The sequence below is a fragment of the Sus scrofa genome, chromosome 14 (genome assembly GCF_000003025.6).
Source record: "Sus scrofa isolate TJ Tabasco breed Duroc chromosome 14, Sscrofa11.1, whole genome shotgun sequence".
Taxonomy (NCBI): Eukaryota; Metazoa; Chordata; class Mammalia; order Artiodactyla; family Suidae; genus Sus; species Sus scrofa.
Genome location: NC_010456.5, coordinates 116,163,161 through 116,184,809, shown reverse-complemented (window position 1 = coordinate 116,184,809; position 21,649 = coordinate 116,163,161). Strand labels below are relative to the sequence as shown.

Sequence of the window (21,649 nt, the reverse complement as noted above, 5' to 3'; positions counted from 1 at the left end):
TTGTTGATTGTTTTATACGTAGAAGTCTGTATATGTTAATCATAAACTCCTAATTTATCCCTCCCACACTGTGGTTTATACTTTGGTAACCATAAATTTACCTTTGAAGTTGATATTCTATCTCTATTTTGCAAATAAATTCATTTGCATCATTTTTTTAGGTTCTGCATGTAACTGATATCATGATTTTTGTCTTCTCTGTTTGACTTACTTCATTTTATGATAATCTGTGGTCATCCATGTTGCTGCAAACGGCATTATTTCTCCTTTTTATTGTATACTGGAATATGTAATATTCCATCTTATATATGTACACATCTTTATCCATTCCTCTGTCAATGGACATTTAGTTTGCTTCCATGTCTTGAATATTGTAAACAGTGCTGCAATGAACATTGGAGTGCATGTATCTTTTTGAATTATGGGGCTTTTTTTCAGGATATATATCAAAGAGTAGGATTGCTGGGTCAGGTAATAACTATGTTTTTAGTTTTTTAAGGTAACTCCATACCGTTCTCTGTATTGATTGTGCCGTTTATATTCCTATCAAAAGTGTAGGAATGTTCCCTTTCTTCCACAACCTCTCCACCGTTTACTTTTTGCAGACTTAATGATGATGGCCATTCTAACTAATGTGATGTGACACCTCATTGTAGTTTTGATTTGCATTTATATAATAATTAGTGATGTTCAACCGCTTTTCGTGTGCTTTTTGGCCATCTGTATGTCTTCTTTGGAGAAGTGGCTATTTAGATCTGCCTATTTTTTGTTGGATTTTTGCTTTCTTGATATAGATATGCATGAGCTATACATATATTTTGGATATTAATCCCTTGTCAGTTGCATTATTTGCAAAGATTTTCTCCCATTCTATGGGTTGTCTTTTTTTTTTTTTAATAGTTTCCTTTGCTGCGTAAAAGCTTTTGAGTTTAATTAGGTCCCATTGGTTTATTTTATTTTTATTGTCATTATTTTAGGAGGTGTATCAAATAAGATGTACTGTGATTTATGCCAAGAGTGCTCGGCCTATATTTCCTTCTACCAGTTTTAGAGATTCTGGCTGTACATTTAGGCCTTTAATCCATTTTGAGTTTATTTTTGTGTATGGTGTTAGACAATGTTCTAATTTCATTCTCTTACATGCAGTTGTCCAAACTAAATGTCCATTCACAGATGAATAGATTAATAAGATGTAGTACATATATACAATGGGATACTACTCAGCCATAAAAAAGAACAAAATAATGCCATTTGCAACTATAGAGTCTTATACTAAGTGATGTAAGTCATCAAAAGACAAATACTATATGTCACTCACATACTGAATCTTAAATTTGGCATAAAAGCTGTATTTCATTCATTTTAATGGCTGAGTAATATTCCATTGTGTATATGTACAACTCTTATTGATCCACTCCTCTGTCGATGAACATTTAGGTTGTTTCCATGTCTTGGCTATTGCAAATAGTGCTGAAATGAACATTGGAGTACATGTGTCTTTGCGAGTCGTGGTTTTCTCTGGATAGATGCCCAGGAGTGGGATTGCTGAATCAAATGGTAATTTTATTTTTGGTTTTCTGAGGAATCTCCATACTGTTTTCCACAGTGGTTGCAACAATTTACAATCTCACCAACAGTGTACTAGGGTTCCTTTTTCTCTACACCCTCTCCAGCAATTATTGTTTGTAGGCTTTTGGATGATGGCCATTCTGGCTGGTGCAAGGTGGTACCTCAAAGTGGTTTTGATTTGCATTTCTCTAATAATGAGTGACGTTGAACATCTTTTCATGTGTTTTTTGGCCATCTGTATGTCTTCTTTGGAGAAATGTCTGTTTAGATCTTTTGCCCATTTTTTGATGGGGTTGTTTGTTTTTTTGGTATGGAGCTGCAGAAGGTGTTTGTAAATTTTGGAGATTAATCCCTTGTCAGTTGATTCGATTGCAAAGATTTTCTCCCATTCTGTGGATTGTCTTTTCGTTTTGTTTAGGGTTTCCTTTGCTGTGCAGAAACTTTTAAGTTTGATTGGGTCCCATTTGTTTATTTTTGTTTTATTGTCAATACTCTAAGAGGTGGATCTGAGAAGATGTTGCTGTCATTTATGTTTGAGAGTGTTTGGCCTATGTTTTCCTCTAAGAGTTTTATAGTGTCTAGTCTTATATCTAGGTCTGTAATCCAGTTGGAGTTTATTTTTGTGTATGATGTTAAGGAGTGTTCTAATTTCCTTCTTTTCCATGTGGTTGTCCAGTTTTCCCAGCACCACTTATTGAAAAAACTGTCCTTTCTCCATTGTATATCCTTGCCTCCTTTGTCATAGATTAGTTGGCTGTAGGTGCTTGGGTTGAATTCTGGGCTTTCTATCCTGTTCCCCTGATATATGTTTCTTCTTTGTGCCAGTACTATATGGTTTTGATGACTGTTGCTTTGTAGTATAGTCTGAAGTCCGGGAGCCAGATTCCTCCAGCTCCATTTTTCTTTTTCAGGATGTCTGGCTATTCTGGGTCTTTTGTGCTTCCAAACAAACTTTAAAATATTATGTTCGAGTTCTGTGAAAAATGTCCTTGGCAATTTGATAGCGATTGCATTGAATCTGTATTTGCCATATACACAATGGAATATACACAGTGGAATATTGCTCAGCCATTAAAATGAACAAAATACCAGAATTTTTAGCAACATGGATGGACATAGAAATTATCATACTAAGTGAAGTCAGCCATACAATGAGACACCAACATCAAATGCTTTCACTGACATGTGGAATTTGAAAAAAAAGGACAGACTGAACTTCTTTGCAGAACAGATACTGACTCACAGACATTGAAAAACTTATGGTCCCCAGAGGAGACAATCTGGGGTAGGGGGATGTGCTTGGGTTATGGGATGGAAATCCTGTGAAATTGGATTGTTCTGATCATTATATAACTACAGATGTGATAAATTCATTTGATTAATAAAAAAATTTTTTTAAAAACTGGCACAAATGAACCTACCATAAAACAGAAACAGGCTCACTGACATAGAGAACAGACTGTGATTTCCAAGGGGGAGAGGAGAGGAATAGGATGGACAATAAGGTTGGGGTTGGCAGAAACAAACTATTACATTTAGAATGGATAAGCAATGAGGTCCTACACATTGTGTGTACAGCACAGGGAACTATATCTAATCTCTTGGAATAGACCATGATGGAAGTTGAGAGAGAGAGTTGGGTCACTTTTCTGTACCTTGGAAATTGACACAACACTGTAAATCAACTATATTCTAAAAAATATTTAAAAATCCCTTATCAGTGGCTTCATTTGCAAATATTTTTTCCCATTCTGTGGGTTTTCTTTTAATGTTATTTCTGTTAGATTCTTTTTTTTCCCTGTCCTTTGTCTTTTTAGGGCTGCACCTACGGCATGTGGAGATTCCCAGACTAGGGGTCAAACTGGAGCTACAGCTGCTGGCTTACACCAGAGCCACATCAATGTCAGATCTGAGCCACGTCTGCAACCTACACCACAGCTCACAGCAATGCCAGATTCTTAACCTACTGAGCAAGGCCAGGGATTGAACCCACAACCTCATTGTCCCTAGTCGGATTCGTTTCCACTGAGCCAAGACAGGAACTCCTCTGTTAGATTCTTACTGTATGTTTGCTCAGACATTCCTGGAGGTCTCTCTGACTGCTTCACTCTTCCATGTGATGGACAATGACAACGAGGAAAGACTCAATAAGTAGAAATTGGATTGAATAGAAGTAGAAGTATTTTCTCCCACTTACTCAGCTCTGGTTCCTGTTTGGAACTAGGCTTACAAATGGGAGTTAACTTTCAGGGATGTGATGAAGGAAAGGGAGATCGCCAACTTGCAGAGAACTAGTAAGAAGCAGTCAGAAACCTGAAAAGTCCTACAAAGTGGGGAGGCATCCCTGTGGAACCCAAGGAGGCTTTTCCAGACACCTGTTTCCTGCTGAGAAGCATGACCTTGAATAGCTAGATGTATCTGTACCAAAGTCATGGGGCAAGAAGACCTTAACCTAATCAGCCAGGGAAGCAAGTCTAAGAGACTAGACTGAGGAGCAAAACACAGAATCACCCAATGGAGAGAAGGGTATGAGCTGATAAATGCCATGGTTGGTGTGATCTTGTGTCCTAGGAAGAGTGGTCTCAGGGAGCATCATTCAATTAGGGACTTTAGAGGGACCTTGGAGTTCAATCTCATCTAAGGGGAATATGAATGAGATTTACAACCCAGGAATCAACCAAGAAGGTTGACGGTTTTTTGTATATTAGGATAATTGTAATTGCTAAGTTATTTATTTAAAAGCACACATGTTTAAATAAATACAACCGTACAAAATACAAAACAATCTGGGATGTTTCACAGTCAAAGGCAGACACAAGCAACTTCATTTCTATCCTTTTCTATGAACCTTCTCTTTATTAAAAGGTGTAAGGTAAAGATCTTCTTGTAGACCACTCCTGACAGGAATGCTTTTATATCATGTTCTTTTATTTCTTCTTTCTCTCTCTCTGGCAGCTCCTTCTCCATGTCCTTCTTTGGATCTTTCTCCTCTGCCTTGGTGAGCATCAGTGTTCTCCCTGCCCTGTCCCCTCTCCCACCTTGGGAGTTCTAAAGACTTCGACAGCCTCAGCTCCCTTATCTCCGCCTCCAGTGGAAACCTCACTTGATTTTCAGATCCATAGCTTCAACTCTTCGGTTCTCTTCACCCCATTGTTTCTCGCGTGCCCCAAACTCATATAAAAGACTAAACTATTATTGTTTCTCCTACACAGTCCCCATCTTGATTAATAGCAAGGAAAACTATCCCCTACCTGCTCTTATAATCTAAAAGCTTCTCCTCTCACCCACACTATATTTTATTAGTCTCCAATTCTATTTCTCAGCTTGCTAAGTAGCCTTTGAATTTTTCCTCTTCAGGTTCTGATTATATCTGGTTTAGAAAACCACAGTAATCTTTTAACTGGTCATCTCTTCACTCCCCACCTCAAGAGCCCATCCTCTGTGATGCCATCAGAATGGGTGTCTAAAACGTAAATGTACTTTCGGACTTTTTACTTAAATAACAAAAAGGAACACATTTCACACTACCTAGAGCCTACAGGATGTATGTCAAACCCCTTTTAGTTTCTCAGACCTTTCATAAACTGACCCAACCATTCCTGATCAATGTCAGTCACCTGGGCCCTTGGCTACGCTACACTGCCATTTCTCAAATATGCTGCACTTTCAACAGACCATGGTTTTGCATAGGCTGTTCATTCTACCTGCAAGACATTTTCCTCTCTCTGTGAACTACAATGTAGCCTTTAAAACAGAGGTCAAGTGTCCCCTCCAAAGACCATTCTAATCGTTCTCAAGTATTTACTGAATCACAAATATGTGCTCAGCCTGAACTTCCCTGTACAGAGTGAATTGTGCTTCTCTCCAGGCTCTTTTGAAACACTGGCTATGCCTCTACCATAGAACTAGTTTTATATTAGATTTATCTATACATTTGTATTGACCATGTTTTATTCAGCATTATATTCTAATGCCTAGGTCTGAGCAAAGGATTACCAAGAACCTTTAAACTTTCTCTAAGGAAAATATGACCTTGGGTTAATTTTAAAATTCCTGCTGTCATACTCTGTTTAGTGGCCTGTAGACTTCAGACTGCCATGCATAGTCAATGGGAGTCTGAAAGTCTGAGTATCTGACTAAAAAACAACAGAAACAAACAAGCAAATAAAAAACCCTAAATCTCCCCCCTAAACCTTGGTAGGCAAAGAGCCAACCAAGTGAATGATATTCGTATAGACTCAATGAGGGGTCCATCCATCATTTTATTAAAGGGGTCAAGCTTCTGCCTTAGAAAAACTTAGGATAAAGATGAAGCTGATTTCTCATCCTCAAACATGGAATTGATTCTCTGTCTCTATTTCTCTCCATCATTCCTTTGAATCCTTTACTTCCTCCATTCTTCTTTATTCTCTCTCTTTTTACAGAAAAATCATCTTTATTTAACTGTAGAATGGTGGTTTGAATCCAGGAAAATGTATTCTGGACCACACCATCTGGTTCTTTACTCTTAAAGATTTAAACAAAGATAAAGCCAACTTACTTTCACCAGAGCCCGCTTGATGACATTGCCAATATCTTGCCTCCACTCAGGAATGTCAGGGTTATGGTAATCCAGATTAGGAGAGAATGATAAGAGCTGGGACTGGAAGTATTCTGCAAGGAGAGAGAGTATGTGAGTGAGGCCAAGAGAGGGTGTGACAGCGAGGGAACCCCATCATCACTGTGTTTTAGGGAAAGGGCCCAGGGCCTTATGTGTATCATCTAAGTTTCTTCCTCTCAGCCTGTCTCTTGGATTCTGAAAGAAAGTGGGATTTGGTGACCGGAAGATGATTCATGCTCCCATCATTTTTATTGGCTCCTAAGATCTTAAGGCTGTCTTCTTGTAAATGAACATTGTCTGAAATTAAAGATAAGTAGGAAACTCTAGAAGAATGAGGCTCTGGCTGCTGCAGGTGGACACATGCAGAAGCAATGATAAGACACTGACAAGGTGGGTTTGATTAGAATTAAACCTTTTCTTACCCTTCCCTTAGTTTCATCTAACTTGCTAGAAACTACCTCAGGGGTTAGAAAATAGGTGGAAACCTTGTATCTTGGGTGTAGCTAATATTCCGTTTCTTGATCTGGTTGGTAAGTGCACAGGTCTGCACACTTGGTGGTAATTCATGAAGCTAAAACACTTATGATCTGTACACTTTTCTTTTTTAAAGGTACACTTCCATAAAAATGTTTATCAAAAAAAAAGTCTTCCCAATGAGAGAACCTGAGTATTGATTTGTATAGTTATAGTAAATGATACTTATCTGGGGTGATATAGTAGAAATATAGTCTGAGTCAGGAGATCACATACTTTAGTACGACTTTCTAGAAAACCCCAGTACAGTGGCTGTTTTAGGAGTCTAAGGGCTGTTTGTGGGATGGAGGTAGAAGCACAATATGATTTAAAATAAAAATTAAGAATGGCTCCCCAGGATTGAAAACAGAATGGTGGCCATATTTCCCACTCTCCTGCCTTGCTCTGTCCTTATATTCTTAATCTTATTCTCAGCCTTTGCAGCCAAAGATATTAGAATTTCCAACAATAAAGAAAACACATCAGTTATGTGTAGTCCATCTCAGTACCTAAGCTGTGAGATCTTCAAGAGAAGGGATCATAACTCCTCCAGTTTTGAAGTCACTGGTCCTCATCCTCAAAAAGAACAGACACTACATATATGTTACAGATGCTTTGGCAGGTCATCAGATTTATGTGCTTCTATAACAGTCTTTCCAGATCAGAATCCCTCCAATTTATAACCCATCTCTATCTAATGAGACTATGAGGTTGTGATATTAGACACATCACAGAAGACAGAAGATGCCTGTCTATGACCTGCTTCTCTTACAATACTCAGTACTACTCAAGGACAAGGTAAGAAGTAGGTTTGGATAACTTTTGTGGATCTACATCCTACATACTTTTCCCATGGCCTGAAGAATTTCCAAAGCAGTCAGCAATGATTGCCAGGGTGGTTGGAGGGAATTGGCTGGGCAGGAAGGGACATCACAGGGCTTACCATGAACTGCGATATCTTTTGTGTCCTGGATAAGGGCATTCCCAGCAGCCACCTGGACGGTGATGGTATTGGTTCCCTCCGCTAGGAATGTGAAGGAAATGCTGCTGTCCAAGGTGATGAGAGGCTAAAGTAGAAGAAGAAACACCCATTTAGTCCTTTATGGGATATCAGTTCCTCTCCTTCCTTGTGAATCTCAGACTCTCACAAATCTGCGTAGCATGTGCATATCCCCAAGGGATTCTAACTTGAAAATGAAAGAAAAAAAGTTACACAATTTTCTAAAACTGTGATTATGTATCCAGTTTCCAGGAAGAGTTTTAATATACTTGAAAAACACTGTAAAATGTTCATTCTGAGAGATGAAGATAAAACTGGGAACCATGGATTTTGTGTACTATTCTATTCCTCCTCCTGGGGCAAAGTAGAAGCATCTTTTGTAATTGATTCCTAGTGGCTCTGGGAATAGGCGATTATATTTCTTTTCCTCTAACATTCTGTGTCACTTATCTTTTCATTCCATATTCCACTGGACTGTAAGTATTTTCAGAGTAGTAACCACATTTTATTTATTTCTGAATCACCCACCCTTGGCACAGGAGAATCTATATATAAGTTGGATGCATGGTCATATTATTGATATTTTGTTTATCATATTTGTGTTTTCCACTGCCAGGCATTTATAACATTTTAAATGATTTGGAAAACATATAGACATGCGTATCTGTGCTCGCTTTTTAATCTGTTTTTCTTTTTCTGTTTTCTTCCCCTGCTCATAACAGATAGGAACTTGCCAAGGATAAAGAGATAAAGAGAATAATATATATTTTTTTCCTTGGGATCTAGACTCTTAATAGAAGCAGGTGCTTATTGAAGAGAAGAGAATGCAGATTCTGAGATTGAAGAAACATTATTCAGTGGTTATCTTGAGGCCCTGCCATCTCAAATTATCCAGTGTTGGCAAGGTAAGTCATAACAGTAGGAGGCTTCTCTAAGGCAGCTCATAAAAAGGTGTCACAGGCACAGATGAGCCAATTCCCTCTCCTCTCCGTGAATCGGGACAATAGGATAGAGTGCTGATGTAGCCAGCTGGGAATGCACAGAGTTGCCCTTTAAGAGTGTGGGTATCAGCTGGTGTTCACACAACACACCAGTGCACCTAGATCCTGCAAAAGCTCAGAGTGCAGCTTTCAGAGAACATCCCTGCTGCAAGGCTGAAATTTCCTTCCAGCTGAGAATTTCAACTGGGTTTTTGAAACCATAATTTAATTTTTTTGGCTTTAAAATTCTATTGCTTTATTTTATGACTAGGCTGATGGCTGGAGTTGGGCAGGATTCGAGGTATTGCCCTAAGCTTTCCGACACCCTTTCTTCTCTGTTTGCTTAAATGAAAGAAAAGAGTATGGAAAGAGTTATACTCTTCTCCTTAACTAAGGGCAAACCCCAGAGGCCAAACATTCTTGCCCATACTTATGGCTCTGTGATGATACACACACAGGTGTGGCCTTATTAATTAAACAACAAATGAGGTACAAGTAGTTCTTGGGGATGGATATCGACTCCGTGGGCCAGTAGTGGTTCTTTAGTGTCCTGTGTTGAAAAAAGAAGCTGAAGTCAAATTGAGTTCAACACAGCAATGGAATAAAGGAAAAGCATTCACCTCTGAGTTGCCATTTCTAATTTAACAGGAACAGAGACTTGAAACTCTGCCTCTCCTCTGTTACCATCTTAATGAATGACTGGGAAAAGTTTGTCTCCACTGTGGGCCTTAGTTCTTTATCTGTTAAAGGTTTGGGTTAAAAGATGTGAGGACTCATTCAGTGATCAGAATATGTAGGGTTGATGCATGGCTTTTGGCAAACTTTCTAGTTTCTACTAGTCAACCCATTAGGTCTTATCTGTCAGAATACCTCTAGTTGCTTCATTACCTTAGTCATATTCTTTGGAAGCAAAATGAGATCCTTCTATATACCCAATAGAATGGCTAAATTTTCTTTAAAAATAATAATATCAAATATTGTTGGGGATGTGGATCAACTGGAATTCTCATACATTTTTAGTGGGATGTACAATGGTGCAACTTTGCAGGAAAAAGCCCAGTTTTATAAGAAATTGAAATAGATTTTTCCATAGCAGTTGTGACATTTTATATTCGTGACTCATTTATTGCAGTCCTGGCAATTTAGTCTAGATAAAAGAAAATACATATCTACAAACAAAAGAAATATTTATAGCAGTATATTTATAATATCCCAAAGCTAAAGAGTCTAGGAAGACTTATCAATAGAAAATGAACCAACAGGCCATTGTATATGCATACAATAACTATAAAAGAACAAATACTGATATACATATCAGTATGGATAAATCCCCAAACCATAAGAAGTGAAAGAAGCCTATATACTTCTTTCAAATAGTATATTTATATTTATGTGAAGTTCTAGAAAAGGGCAAACTAATTCACGATAGAAAAGAAGACAGTGGTTGTTTCTGGAGTTGGAGTGGGAATTGACTGAGAAGGAGCACAAGAGAATTTTAGAGAGTAATGGTAATATTATATATCTTGATAGGATCTGGGGTTACAGGTATAATGCCTTTGTCAGAACTCATGAAGTACATACTTCAGATGTGTGAATTTCATTGTTGATACATCTCATACCTCTATGGGGGAAAAGTATAAGCAAATATTGAATTCTAGCTAATGATTTGCAAACTAAAGCATTGAGGACAAAGCATATAGGTGTCTGAAATTTATTCTGAAATGAATCAAAACATTAAGATCAACTGACGGCTGGATAAAGAGATGGGCAGATAAACGGGCATGATAAAACAAGCATAGTAGATACACATGATAGATTACAGGGGGTAGGTATAAATGGATGTTCACTGTAAACTTCTTTCCACTCTGGTTTATGTTTGTGGTTTTTAACAATAAAATGTTGGGAGAGAAACAAAAAAGAGGAATAATCAATGTATTTTTATTTTTTCTTGATTCCACAAATTGCTCTCTCTAACCATGATTGTATCACATGGCCCTTCTGTTTTGGTTACTGCCCTGAGCTAGCTCTAATCTCTTCCCACCTCTCACCACCAGGATACTGTTCTCTCCTAGTGGTGCCTCTTCAGAGAAACTTCACTATTCCTCTGTCACCTTGTTTAGCTTTCAGAGGTCTGCGTGGGCCCTCCTTTCTCTGCACACACTTATCGCCTTACACTAGGGTGATTAGTGCTGTGTCAGGCAGTGATGTCTCTTTCTGAGAGGAATGGAATTCCTCCTGTCCCAGCAGATTTGGTCTGCTCTCCATCTGGCTGCTTTCCTAGCAGATCCAGGAATCAAGCAAGGAAGCAAGTCTGCAGGACAAGGGGATGCCATCTGGAGTGGGAGGGAGTGTGCCATCCCACCAGCCAGGCAGGGCTCTGAGCCACAGAAAACTGTGTTGAGTGTGAACACGTGGTCCTGGGGCAGCAGGCCACAGGGGTCTGTGCTAGGGCAATGGCAGAAGCTAATTTTGTTTCCAAATGGCTTTCATTTTTCATTAGCTGTTAGGCATCATGGCTGATTTCACCTTCCTTGCAAAGCTGGAGCGCTCCACAGGATTCTTGAGTTCTTCACTGGCCACCCATGTCTAGTGCACAATGCTAAATTAAATCAAGTATTTTAAGGTTCATTTACTAAATCTATTAGGCAAGCAGACACATTTATTAAGCCAGACCTCTGTTAATCCCAGCAAATTGGCCTTTTAGAGCCCTACAAATCCAACAGGCAGCCAATTGACTTCTAGGTTCTTTGTCTGAGCTTTAGGACCACCCCACAGTGAGGCTATTGCCCAACCTAGGCTATGGGCTGCATCCCCCTGCCCTCAGAGGATTCTTCACATGCAACAGATTGTATATTACCCACTGAGACCTGCACGAAATCAACAAAACTCCAAGTGACTATGTAGTCATGAGATTCCCACTTGACCAATAAATCAGGAAGCTTCAGGGAAATGTTTGGATGGTACCTATACTAGTTTCCCATATACAGTAAGTCAAGTTAATACAGGATATTATAAAATATCCCCAATATAAATGTATACCTTGATAAAGTCTGCCATTCCCAAATTGTGCAGATGGTGCATTCACTCCACTTACCTTACTTAAAACATTTATTAGATTGCACAATGATGTGTGGAAAGTGCTTATTATATGAAGTGGGGAAGGCAGGATATGTAATTGTGAATATGCTATTATTAGAACCGTATAAGAAAATAATCTAAAATGCACAAAGACCAAATCTACATTAATGAAGTAGTATGTAAAAATATGTTATGATTATGGGATTATTTTGAAAATTCATAGTTTGGGAAGACGCATTTCCCTCAAAAACACATACAGACACCTGTACATGCACGTGCACACACACAAACACACACACACACACAAAACCTCTAAAAACTCTTCAAAGATATCTCACTGTCTAAGGTATCACTGTCCATGAATCTGGTTATATTTTCTATTATGCTATCCTAAATATGAGTTTCTATGTCAAAATAAAATGTATCCATTTATGTCATTCAAAGCCATTTGTCATCTATCCTCTCCAATTTTAGTATCTTATGCAATTTCTTCCCAAATGCATCCCGCTTTGGTGGAATCAATCTACACAGAACACAAACATGCCCAAAGCATTAGCACTGCACACAAACCCCTTCCCCTCCTCTCTGCCTTCATTCTACCACTCCTTCAATGCCAATTTAGGACCAGCTCCATATACCACTAGCTCCAAGATCAAGAAGCCCTCATACATCACTCTCTAGGATGCTTGGCTAGGCCAGTAATGTTACATTCCTATTATTGTAATTTATAGTACCAATTCTTGGATGTTAACCTCATATTCTCAAATATCTTGTTTCTTAAGGGCAACAAATGGAATTTATACTGCTTTTTGTTCCTCATAACATATAGCACAAAATGTAGATTCTTGAAAAAAAGTCTATGAAATCACTGATACAGTTTCACATCTACTGATAGGCATGTAGGCATATTGGCCTACGTTGGATTTCAGGAATGCCTACACTCTTCAATTTATTCATATATTATCACACTTTCTCACCAATCATTGTGTGTGTGTGTTTATACTGCCTTCTCATCTGGAATGTAATCTCCTGGAAAGTAGGGACAAGGTTGTAAGTGCTCTTCTATCCTTAAGGGCACCAAACGGAGGGTTGGCTGCAAAGGGTGAGGGTTGATTCTTATTGGGAAGTTGATTTAGTTCAACCACCTGGGTGAACATGTCCAATGCACCTGGTCACAACACACAGAAACAGACACACACACACATCCATGGGATAATTTCTCCTCCATCAGGGATGTCCTAATGATTAAATAAAATATAATACATATCAAGAGTCTAGTGCAAAGTCAATGGTAGAAATAAATGCTCAAAGTTAGTATTAGCTCCTTTTACAGATCGGTTCATTCATCACAGGTAACCAAATAGCGTGACAATCGGAGCACTTACCAACACACCAAATATATGCATTCATTTGCCAGGAAAATATGATGCTCACTGAATCCATTTGTGTGCACTATGACTACCTTGATATTTTTCAGTCGTAGTGCTATAAAAAGCACTGAAAATGTACCTTTTTAAAATGGATAAAACAACTGTGCTTGGAGGTGGGAGAGAAATCTATGGAACCGCATCACAGTTGCCACTGAGACACAGATGCCATTGATGCAAAGAGGAGCACAGCAATGACTAAGATGTTTAAGTCTTTAGAGGTGTTCTAAGTGCTTAAGTACCTTTCTTTACTTAAGCCTTGAAGTAATATTACAGTGTAATCACTACTAGTTTACTCTGATATTACAATAAACAAAGCTGAGGCACAGAGAAATGACCTGATTTGACAAAAGGCATACAGCAAGGAGAATCTGAATCTGGACCCCATCCCAGGCTTGTTTCATTTCAGTACTGCTCTATTTGAATGCCTCTAATGTACTATCATTCTCAGGGTGCTTTGGGAACAAAAAACAACTAGTAAGGCCTTTCAGATCTGGATATTTGTACAGCACTTTATGCTCAAGTTTATCAATAGATATTCCTAACTAAAGGAATACTTCAGGTCATCACCAATTTAAAAAATGAATCTATAATACCATTCTACAATTTTTAAATTTCTCTTTCATGTCATAATGTAGATAGCTACGTAGATATTTCAAATAATAACTCAGTGATGTCCATAGATTAGATATTACTACCCTTGATTTAGAGAAAATAACACTGAGACTCAAATCAGGTTGATTTGTTCAAACTAACACAGATAATCTTTAGAGAAATAGAAACTAGACTCTCCAATTACTATGTCCACTTCTCTGTTGATCAAATATTTATTAGACACTGTCTGGTATTTCAGGTCTTAGAATCAGCACTCAAAGGGAAAAAATGGTACTGTAGAGAAACTACCTTGGGTTCCTTGCGGGCTGTTGAGTAAATTAACAGTAAATGTTTATGATGGCCAAGAACTGCCCTCCTTACACACAGTAGTGTCTCAGTAAAGATCACAAACTCCCTGGCTTGACAGCTCACATCTCGCATCCTCAGAGGTGAAATGAACTTAAAATCATTCTCTTTCTGATATTCTCCTCCCAGAAAATTTCTCTTTGCTTTCACCATGGATGTCTGCTGGTGTCTAACGCAGAATTTTAAGGTCTTTGACCTCCAAGAGACAAACAGAGGGATGCAGCTGAAGCACTCTGCTGCTGGGGTGCTGGTGCCTGGTAGACTGGGGTCAGGAGACCTGGGTTTAGGTCCAGCTGTTTGACCTGGGGATGCTTATTTCATACACAGAGCTTCAATTCTCTCATGTACCACATGGGGATCTTATCAACTAACCTCCTTATCCATTGTCTTTGTGAATAATAACACCACAAATGCAAAAGCATCCTAGCCTATACTGAGAAAGTATGAAGGTATATAGCACAAGTTATGCAAACAGAAGTGTCCCTTGGGCCCATAAATCTAATTCAGTGTTTTATCAACCCATCCTAACTGCCAGTTTTTATACAAAAATTAAAAGCATCCATTTAGCGAGTACCTCATCTGTGCCAGAGAGAGGCATATTATCTTTCTTAGTTTTCACAAAAATCAAGATGACACAGTAATTATTCTCTCCAGTTTACAGTTGAGTGAATTGAATTTTAGGTCAAATCACTTGATCGAGCTCACCCAGCCAACAGGTGCATTGCTGGAAATATAACCCTTGCCTCTCTGACTCCAAGATCCATATTCTCTCCACCCTATCATGCTTCCTCCCTAAGCAAGAGCAGGGATAAATCAGCTCCCACTCTTACCATGCAGGAGCTGAAGTTCTCTGTGGTCATCCTGAAACAACCAAACAAAACTGGCACTGTTCCATTCCTTTTTTAAAGGAATTACTACACAAGCAACTGGAGAATGACTGAAAAAAATGCAAAGACCAAAAGAGGACTAGAAAAAAACAGGATGCCCTTAAATTGAGCGACCCTCAGATGAAATGCTCCCAGCTTCTGTTATACAAGTGGGGTCACTCTGGACACAAGCTTCACCAGCAGCAGTCGCTAGGAGTGGGAAGTATGCACAAAGTCCAGACATCTGCCCTTTAGTTCCTTTTTTGAGACTTGGCAACATCAGTACCATGCCAAAGAAGAACCCTCTATAATTCATAGAACACCTAGTAGGTCTCTATAAAGATCCTTTACATGCATTATTACCCCATTTGATTTCCACAGCTCTGCATTTAGATATCTAATTTATAGTTACAGAGGGGTCACAATCTCAGAGGTGCTAAGTGATGTTGTTGACATCATTAGCTAGCTAGTTAGTGGAAAGGCCAAAATTAAAACAAAATGGAACAAATGAATTTTTAGAAATAGAGGAGCAAGAACAACCAGATTTGGAGAGCTGCTCCAAGTACTTTCTTCCTTAGGATTTTTTGAACTTGCCCTATTGTAATTATGTTACAACAATGAAATTGGTGTAGGAAGTTATGTTGTGTATTCAGTTATGTGGATTCATAGCTTCATTAAGTGTCCCTATTGCTCACAAACCCAGAGCCTCCAACATCAACACAGAACTTGAAACACAGGGGCATTCAGTAGAGACATAATCAGACACCAATCCGAAAGGGCCAAACCTTTGTACTATTGCCGAACCACCAGAAATAGGTAAGGGTCCCCAGCTGGCTGGGCCACACCACTGCACTGATGTTGACCTCCTTATTTCTTATGGCAACAAATGGAACTCTGAGATGAACGTGCTCCACAGGACCTGCGGGAGCAAGGAAAGTGACGTCAGTGATTATATTCCTGGAATAAAGAAATGATCACACTCCCAGATTCTTCATCTTAACTCCTATTACCATCACCTATAATAAAACAAGGACTGAAAACTCACAAGTATGGAGAAATACATGCATGTAGGTGTGTGTGTATGTGTGTGTGCCTGAAATGAAGCACACAGAAGAGGAAACTCTATTGCCTTTGGAATGGATAAGCAATCAGATCCTGCTGTGTAGCACTGGGAACTATGTCTAGTCACTTATGATAGAGCATGATAATGTAAGATAAAAGAATGTATACATGCATGTTTAACTGGGTCACCATGCTGTACATAGAAAATTGACAGAACCTGTAAACAAGCTCTAATGGAAAAAAAAATAAAACTCATTATATAAAAAGTTTAAAAAAAAGAAGAGGGAACTCATATCTGGCTTCAGAGTGTTTGAGTGACATCTGAACTTCATTTATATCTGATGAGCCCAACCAGGGATGCTTATGAACCTTCAGTCCAAGGACAAAGCTAGTTTACTGGACACTTAGCCAATAAATAGGAAGAGCAATCTCTTTCATTTCTGATGATGAGCCTGTATTGTGATTGGGGGTCAATTGCATTGTATGAAGGGTTCTTCCATTATCCTCAATTGTTAATTGGTTCCATCTTGTTCAACAATGGGCCATTGTGCCTGTCATCTGCAACACTCTGCGGGTGTCATTCAGAAGCTGCCAGGCTGCTTTATAAAAAGGAAGACAGCACATCTCCCTAAATTGAAGGAGACATAAGTGCCAGGGTCCCAAATAATTACAACAAAACTGCTTACAAAAAGGTGACTAAAACTCTGTTGCTTTCTTTTTCTCAGAAAACTGATATTAGTCGTCTCAAGTTCTAAACTAGCAAGTAAGAGAACAGATTGGAATCCACCTTATGCATACTAAGTGAGGAGTTTAATTTAAATCGTTTGCAAAATAATGTGAAAAGAGGAAAATGCTGGTGGAAAATGTCATTGTGCCAGTATTGCATTTGTGGTATAGATGCGTTATTTTTTTTTTAACTCTGAGGAATTGCCCCCCTTATCCTCACCCTTTCTCTTTCCTTTCTCTTTATTTTTTCCTTCTCCCCTTCTTTTTCTCCCTTTCTTCTTCCTCCCCTTTTCCTTATATCCTTTCTCCTTAACCAAATCCAATTAAAATATTCTAATTATCTGTCCACACTATGTTAGAGCACATTTTTCCTGGTTTCCATCATGAGAGTATTGATCAACTCATGTGACTCACGGTCACAACTGTAGAAGGGGGCATCTCTTTAGCTGGGGGCCTGCAGTTCTTCTCATAGGTAGGACATTTTTCAGGCCACCCAGTCTTCACTATTTACATCCTTGTTTATTTTGGAGACAGTTTAGAAAGAAGAAACCAGATGGACATTTTTCATTTCTGCCCTTGTGTAATTTTATCTCTATGACCTTTTCCTCAATCTTACGGAAGCTTGAACAACACAGATTGTTTATGCAGTCCCCTGTCTTCCTTACAGTAATAAGAACATACAAAAGTGACATTTGGATGTTAAAAGCAGTATATAATTAATTACTATGGGGTGGCACTCTTTCCATCAGCACAACCACACCGTCACTATCCCTGTGTATCACTGAGTAGAAGTTGCTCTTAAGACAGTGGACATTCTTCTGAGCCTCACCAGGTATACTCTATGCTGTAGGTAAATTTACATGGACTAGCTTTTGGGTAAGGAGAGCAGCCAGACCTGCTTGCCACTGTCCAGATGGTGTTTTCTGAAGAATCAAGAAGAATCTGTGTATCTATAGCGTGAAAATACTCTCGGCTTATGGCTCTCTCACCTGACCCCAGACATATGGCTCCTCAAGATTTCTTCCAACAAATAATTTCCAACCTGTCACTTCAGATACATATCTGGCTGGAGGCTTAATTATTTTCACTAAGTAAGTCTGTTTAATTATTTTTGTCTGGTTTGATTGCAGGTGAGAACAAAAATTTTTAAAAAACAGGGTGTGAGAAAATACTGGCTGCTTTTCATTCCTTCATTAACTCATTTTTTGGAGTTTATCTGGTTTGTCTCTATTGGTTGTTTGTGTTTACACATCAGTGTGGAAGAGAATGAGGCAATGAATGGGGAGGGGTCTCTGGCCAGGCCATGATCTAGAAGGGAGATAAGAATCCTCAGTCTTGATGATCATTGTACGACTATAAATGCAATAAAATTCACTTAATAATAAAAAAAACCCAAGAAACAAACAAACAACAATAAAAACAAGAATAATCCTCTGTCTTCCATTAACACCTCGAGTCATTCTCCACACCCAGACTCCGATCTCCCATTTTTCTCACACTGGCAAAGGGGCCCCTTTTATACTCAAAGTCAATTCAATGCTCCTGTTTTTTCTTAACTGATGTATTGTTGCCTTACAATATTGTATTAGTTTCAAGTGTATGGCAAAGTGACTTGGTTATACATACATACATGTATACGTGTGTGTATACATATATATATATATGATTTAATGTGTATATACATATGCTTTTATTTTTCAATTACTTTCTATGATAAGTTATTACAAGATATTGAATATAATTCCCTGTGCTATACGGTAGGTCCTTGCTGTTATGTACGGTAGTATATCTGTTAATCCCATACTCTCAATTTATCCGTCCCTCCCTTTGCTTCCCCTTTGGGAACCATAAGTTTATTTCCTGTGTCTGTGAGTGTGTTTTTGCTTTGACAATTATTCATTGGTCCCATGTTTTAGATAATGCTCCTGTTCTCAAAATGTGTGGAGCCCATTCCCCCAGCCAGCTTATGGGAACCCTGGTTTTTTCCACAGTTGATTGATGATGTCGCTATTACTCATGGCCCTGGACAGCCTTCTCAGCTTCTGTAGCTCAGAGGTCTTGGGTCCACCAGGGCTCATACTGTTGGGTACTTTGATGCTCCCAAATACAAAATGAGACCTCCTTCTCCATAAATCCAAGCCAAACACAAAAGGGATGGGGCCTTTCTGAATTGGAATAACAACAAACATGGCCACATTTATGCCAGCTTCAGAATAAGCACATTTGGGTAAATATAATCTCAAGGAAAACATGTATCAGCTTTTTAGGAAAACAACAACAACAAAACCCATGAGCCAGAAGCTCCAGGCTTTAACTAGAGATAAACCATGGATTGAGGAGAAGAGAGCTAAAGGACTTCAGGAGGGAACACAGAAAAATCCTACAATTCTCCCTGTCAAATAGTGCTCTTTTTGATAAAAATCTAATAATCTCCGTGAGATTGGTTATTATGGGCAGCTAACAACTACTTTTGTTAGCTAATGGCCCAAGGTGAGGCCAAGAGCAGTTTCCACTACAATAACTGTCTGGTAAATGCAGCCATGATTGATTTGGAGGGAATTATGAGCATGATAAAAGCTTCAAGGAGCATTTCCTCCTTCACACACATAACCCTCAGTATAAACCTGTTCTCTGCTGTTGTGTTTTTTGCCACTGAGATACGTTGGTCTCCGTGGTCCTGCAGGCAAGACCCACTCTTGGCAGAATCAGGACCATGGGTGGGGCAGGTTGTTGGAATAGAGGAACGTAAATTTGTTTTCCTTTGTCTTCATTTTTAAATGCCACGGACAGGTCAGGCTGAGAGTTAAAAGGAGGTACTCAGTCCTCACTGCAGTAGGAACATTTATTGTGTGCCAGCTGGGTGCTAAGTAGCATTTTGAAATTGACATAGACCTGAAATTGCCATCCTTAGACCTGTGTGCAAGACTGGCCCTTTGCTGGCATCTGAAACTTGGCTCTGGGAGTGTTTCCAGCCAGCAACTGATTAGAATGCTTTACTCTGCCTATTTTTGCCAAAGATGCGGTTTATTCTGAAAAAGTGTTTTCCGTGGGGAGTCAGGAATTTGGTGCATGCTAGGCAGAAGATGGCTGCTTGATGGGTGCCCAGTAGAAGCCAGGGACTTGGGTCTCCAGTGAACATCTCTGGTAAATGGCCCATCATACATGTTGCTACAACTCACTGCTGGAGGAAGTATGCACGTTCTGTGTGGCTCCATGGAGAGAAGACTTGTAAGTTTGCACATGATTTCTCCCAGGCTTTGTTCCACTTTTCTTTTTCCTTTTGCTGATCTTGTTTGTCTCCTTTCACTGTAATAAATCTCGGTCTGAAGTATGACTATGTGCTGTATCTTGTGAGTCCTTCTAGAAAATCACTAAACTTGGTGGGGAGGTGTGTCTTGGGGACCCCTTGACACACACACATAATCCAATTTGATTCTCATAACCTCACTCTAAGTACTAAAGGTGAGGAATCAGGGGTTTGTAAAAACTAAGAAAGTTGACTGATGTTAGACATTTCACAAAGGGATAAGATCAGAATTCAAACACAGGTCTCCCTTGCTCTAAACCTGGCTCAGGAACACCTTGCACCCCACCCACCTGGGTTTCTGACCTGGTGCTCTTGGCACAGAAGAATTCTAGTTGGTGTGGTGTGGCTATCACCACTTGGGTCATTGATGACCCGTTTCTCGCAGCACCTCTCTTGCCTCACCAGAATGTAAACTCAGCAAGGGCAGGGCCATCTCTATTGCTGCCTCGCCTGTGCCTAGCAGAATGCCTGACCTATATTAAGAACTCAACCAACTGTCTGAATAAATTACTGAATGAATGGAGGTGTCACTTGTGTTTCCTATTTACTGTTATAAGACCCCTTAGAATTAAGCCATTTGAAAACTGAAGCTCAGAAGACCCAGAGAAGAAATTATTTATCTCATGGTTGTATAGCCTCACATCTTTAAGAATATAACGTATATAATCCAGGTACTTTTCCATGCACTTCACTCATCACTGCTGGTCCTTATGCTACTATTGTGACCAGAATGCTAGGAGACTAGCCAGGAGACTGTTCTCCAGGGTCTTTTTAAGTGTAGGCTGTTTATACAGTAGAGTTTATATGATTATTGAGTTGTTAATAGAAAAGGGGCCCCATGATTTCACCTAGATTATTTTAAAATGTATAATTTTCACCATATGTAGCATATTTCCCCCCAAACTATTATGGAGCATATATGTAAGAACCAAAGAAGACCTTAGACTTATGAGTATCCCTATAGAAACCAATAAGACCCCATAACAAACATTCCTTGATCCAACATTATAAAATCATATTTATGTCTCAGTTTATACAAGGCAAGTCCTAGGACAGCAAATACACAAAAGGCTTCCAGTACAAACACACTATTTTGGAACTTCAGCTGTTGTTTCAGTGTGTGCCAAGCAATAGCCAAAAACCATGAAATATATTCTAGGACAGCAAAAATATTTTAGAGACAGAGTCCCCATCATGGCTCAGTGGTTAATAAATCAACTAGGCTCTATGAGGATGCAGGTTTGATCCCAGGCCTCACTCAGGGGGTTAAGAATCCGGCATTGCTGTGAGCTGTGGTGTAGGTCACAGACACGGCTTGGATCCCGCATTGCTGTACCTGTGGCATAGGCCAGCAGCTATAGCTCCAATTCGATCCCTAGCCTAGGAACTTCCATATGCCATGAGTGCAGCCCTAAAAAGCAGATCTTAGAATATTTACAACTGAGATAAACTCAAAGTAACCTTGGATGTAAGAATTAGGTTATTTTGTCTGTTCAGTTCTACATTTAAAACAATCCAGGCAAGAGTTTCTTTAATCCTTCTTTGTCTCTCCCAAGGAAGA

The 21,649-nt window shown here is 39.2% G+C and overlaps 1 protein-coding gene across 2 annotated transcripts in view; it reads right to left on the bottom strand.

Annotated features, from left to right (window-relative positions):
- Positions 1–21,649, bottom strand: part of SORCS3 (sortilin related VPS10 domain containing receptor 3) — a 615,258-nt gene that overhangs the window by 17,624 nt on the left and 575,985 nt on the right. For both annotated transcript variants that reach the window (XM_021072812.1, XM_021072813.1), the window contains 3 exons: positions 15,779–15,912; positions 7,626–7,749; positions 6,110–6,222 (listed from right to left, as the gene is read on the bottom strand). In XM_021072812.1, the coding sequence (XP_020928471.1) occupies positions 6,110–6,222; positions 7,626–7,749; positions 15,779–15,912 (371 nt within the window). The remainder of the gene's footprint in view (positions 1–6,109; positions 6,223–7,625; positions 7,750–15,778; positions 15,913–21,649) is intronic.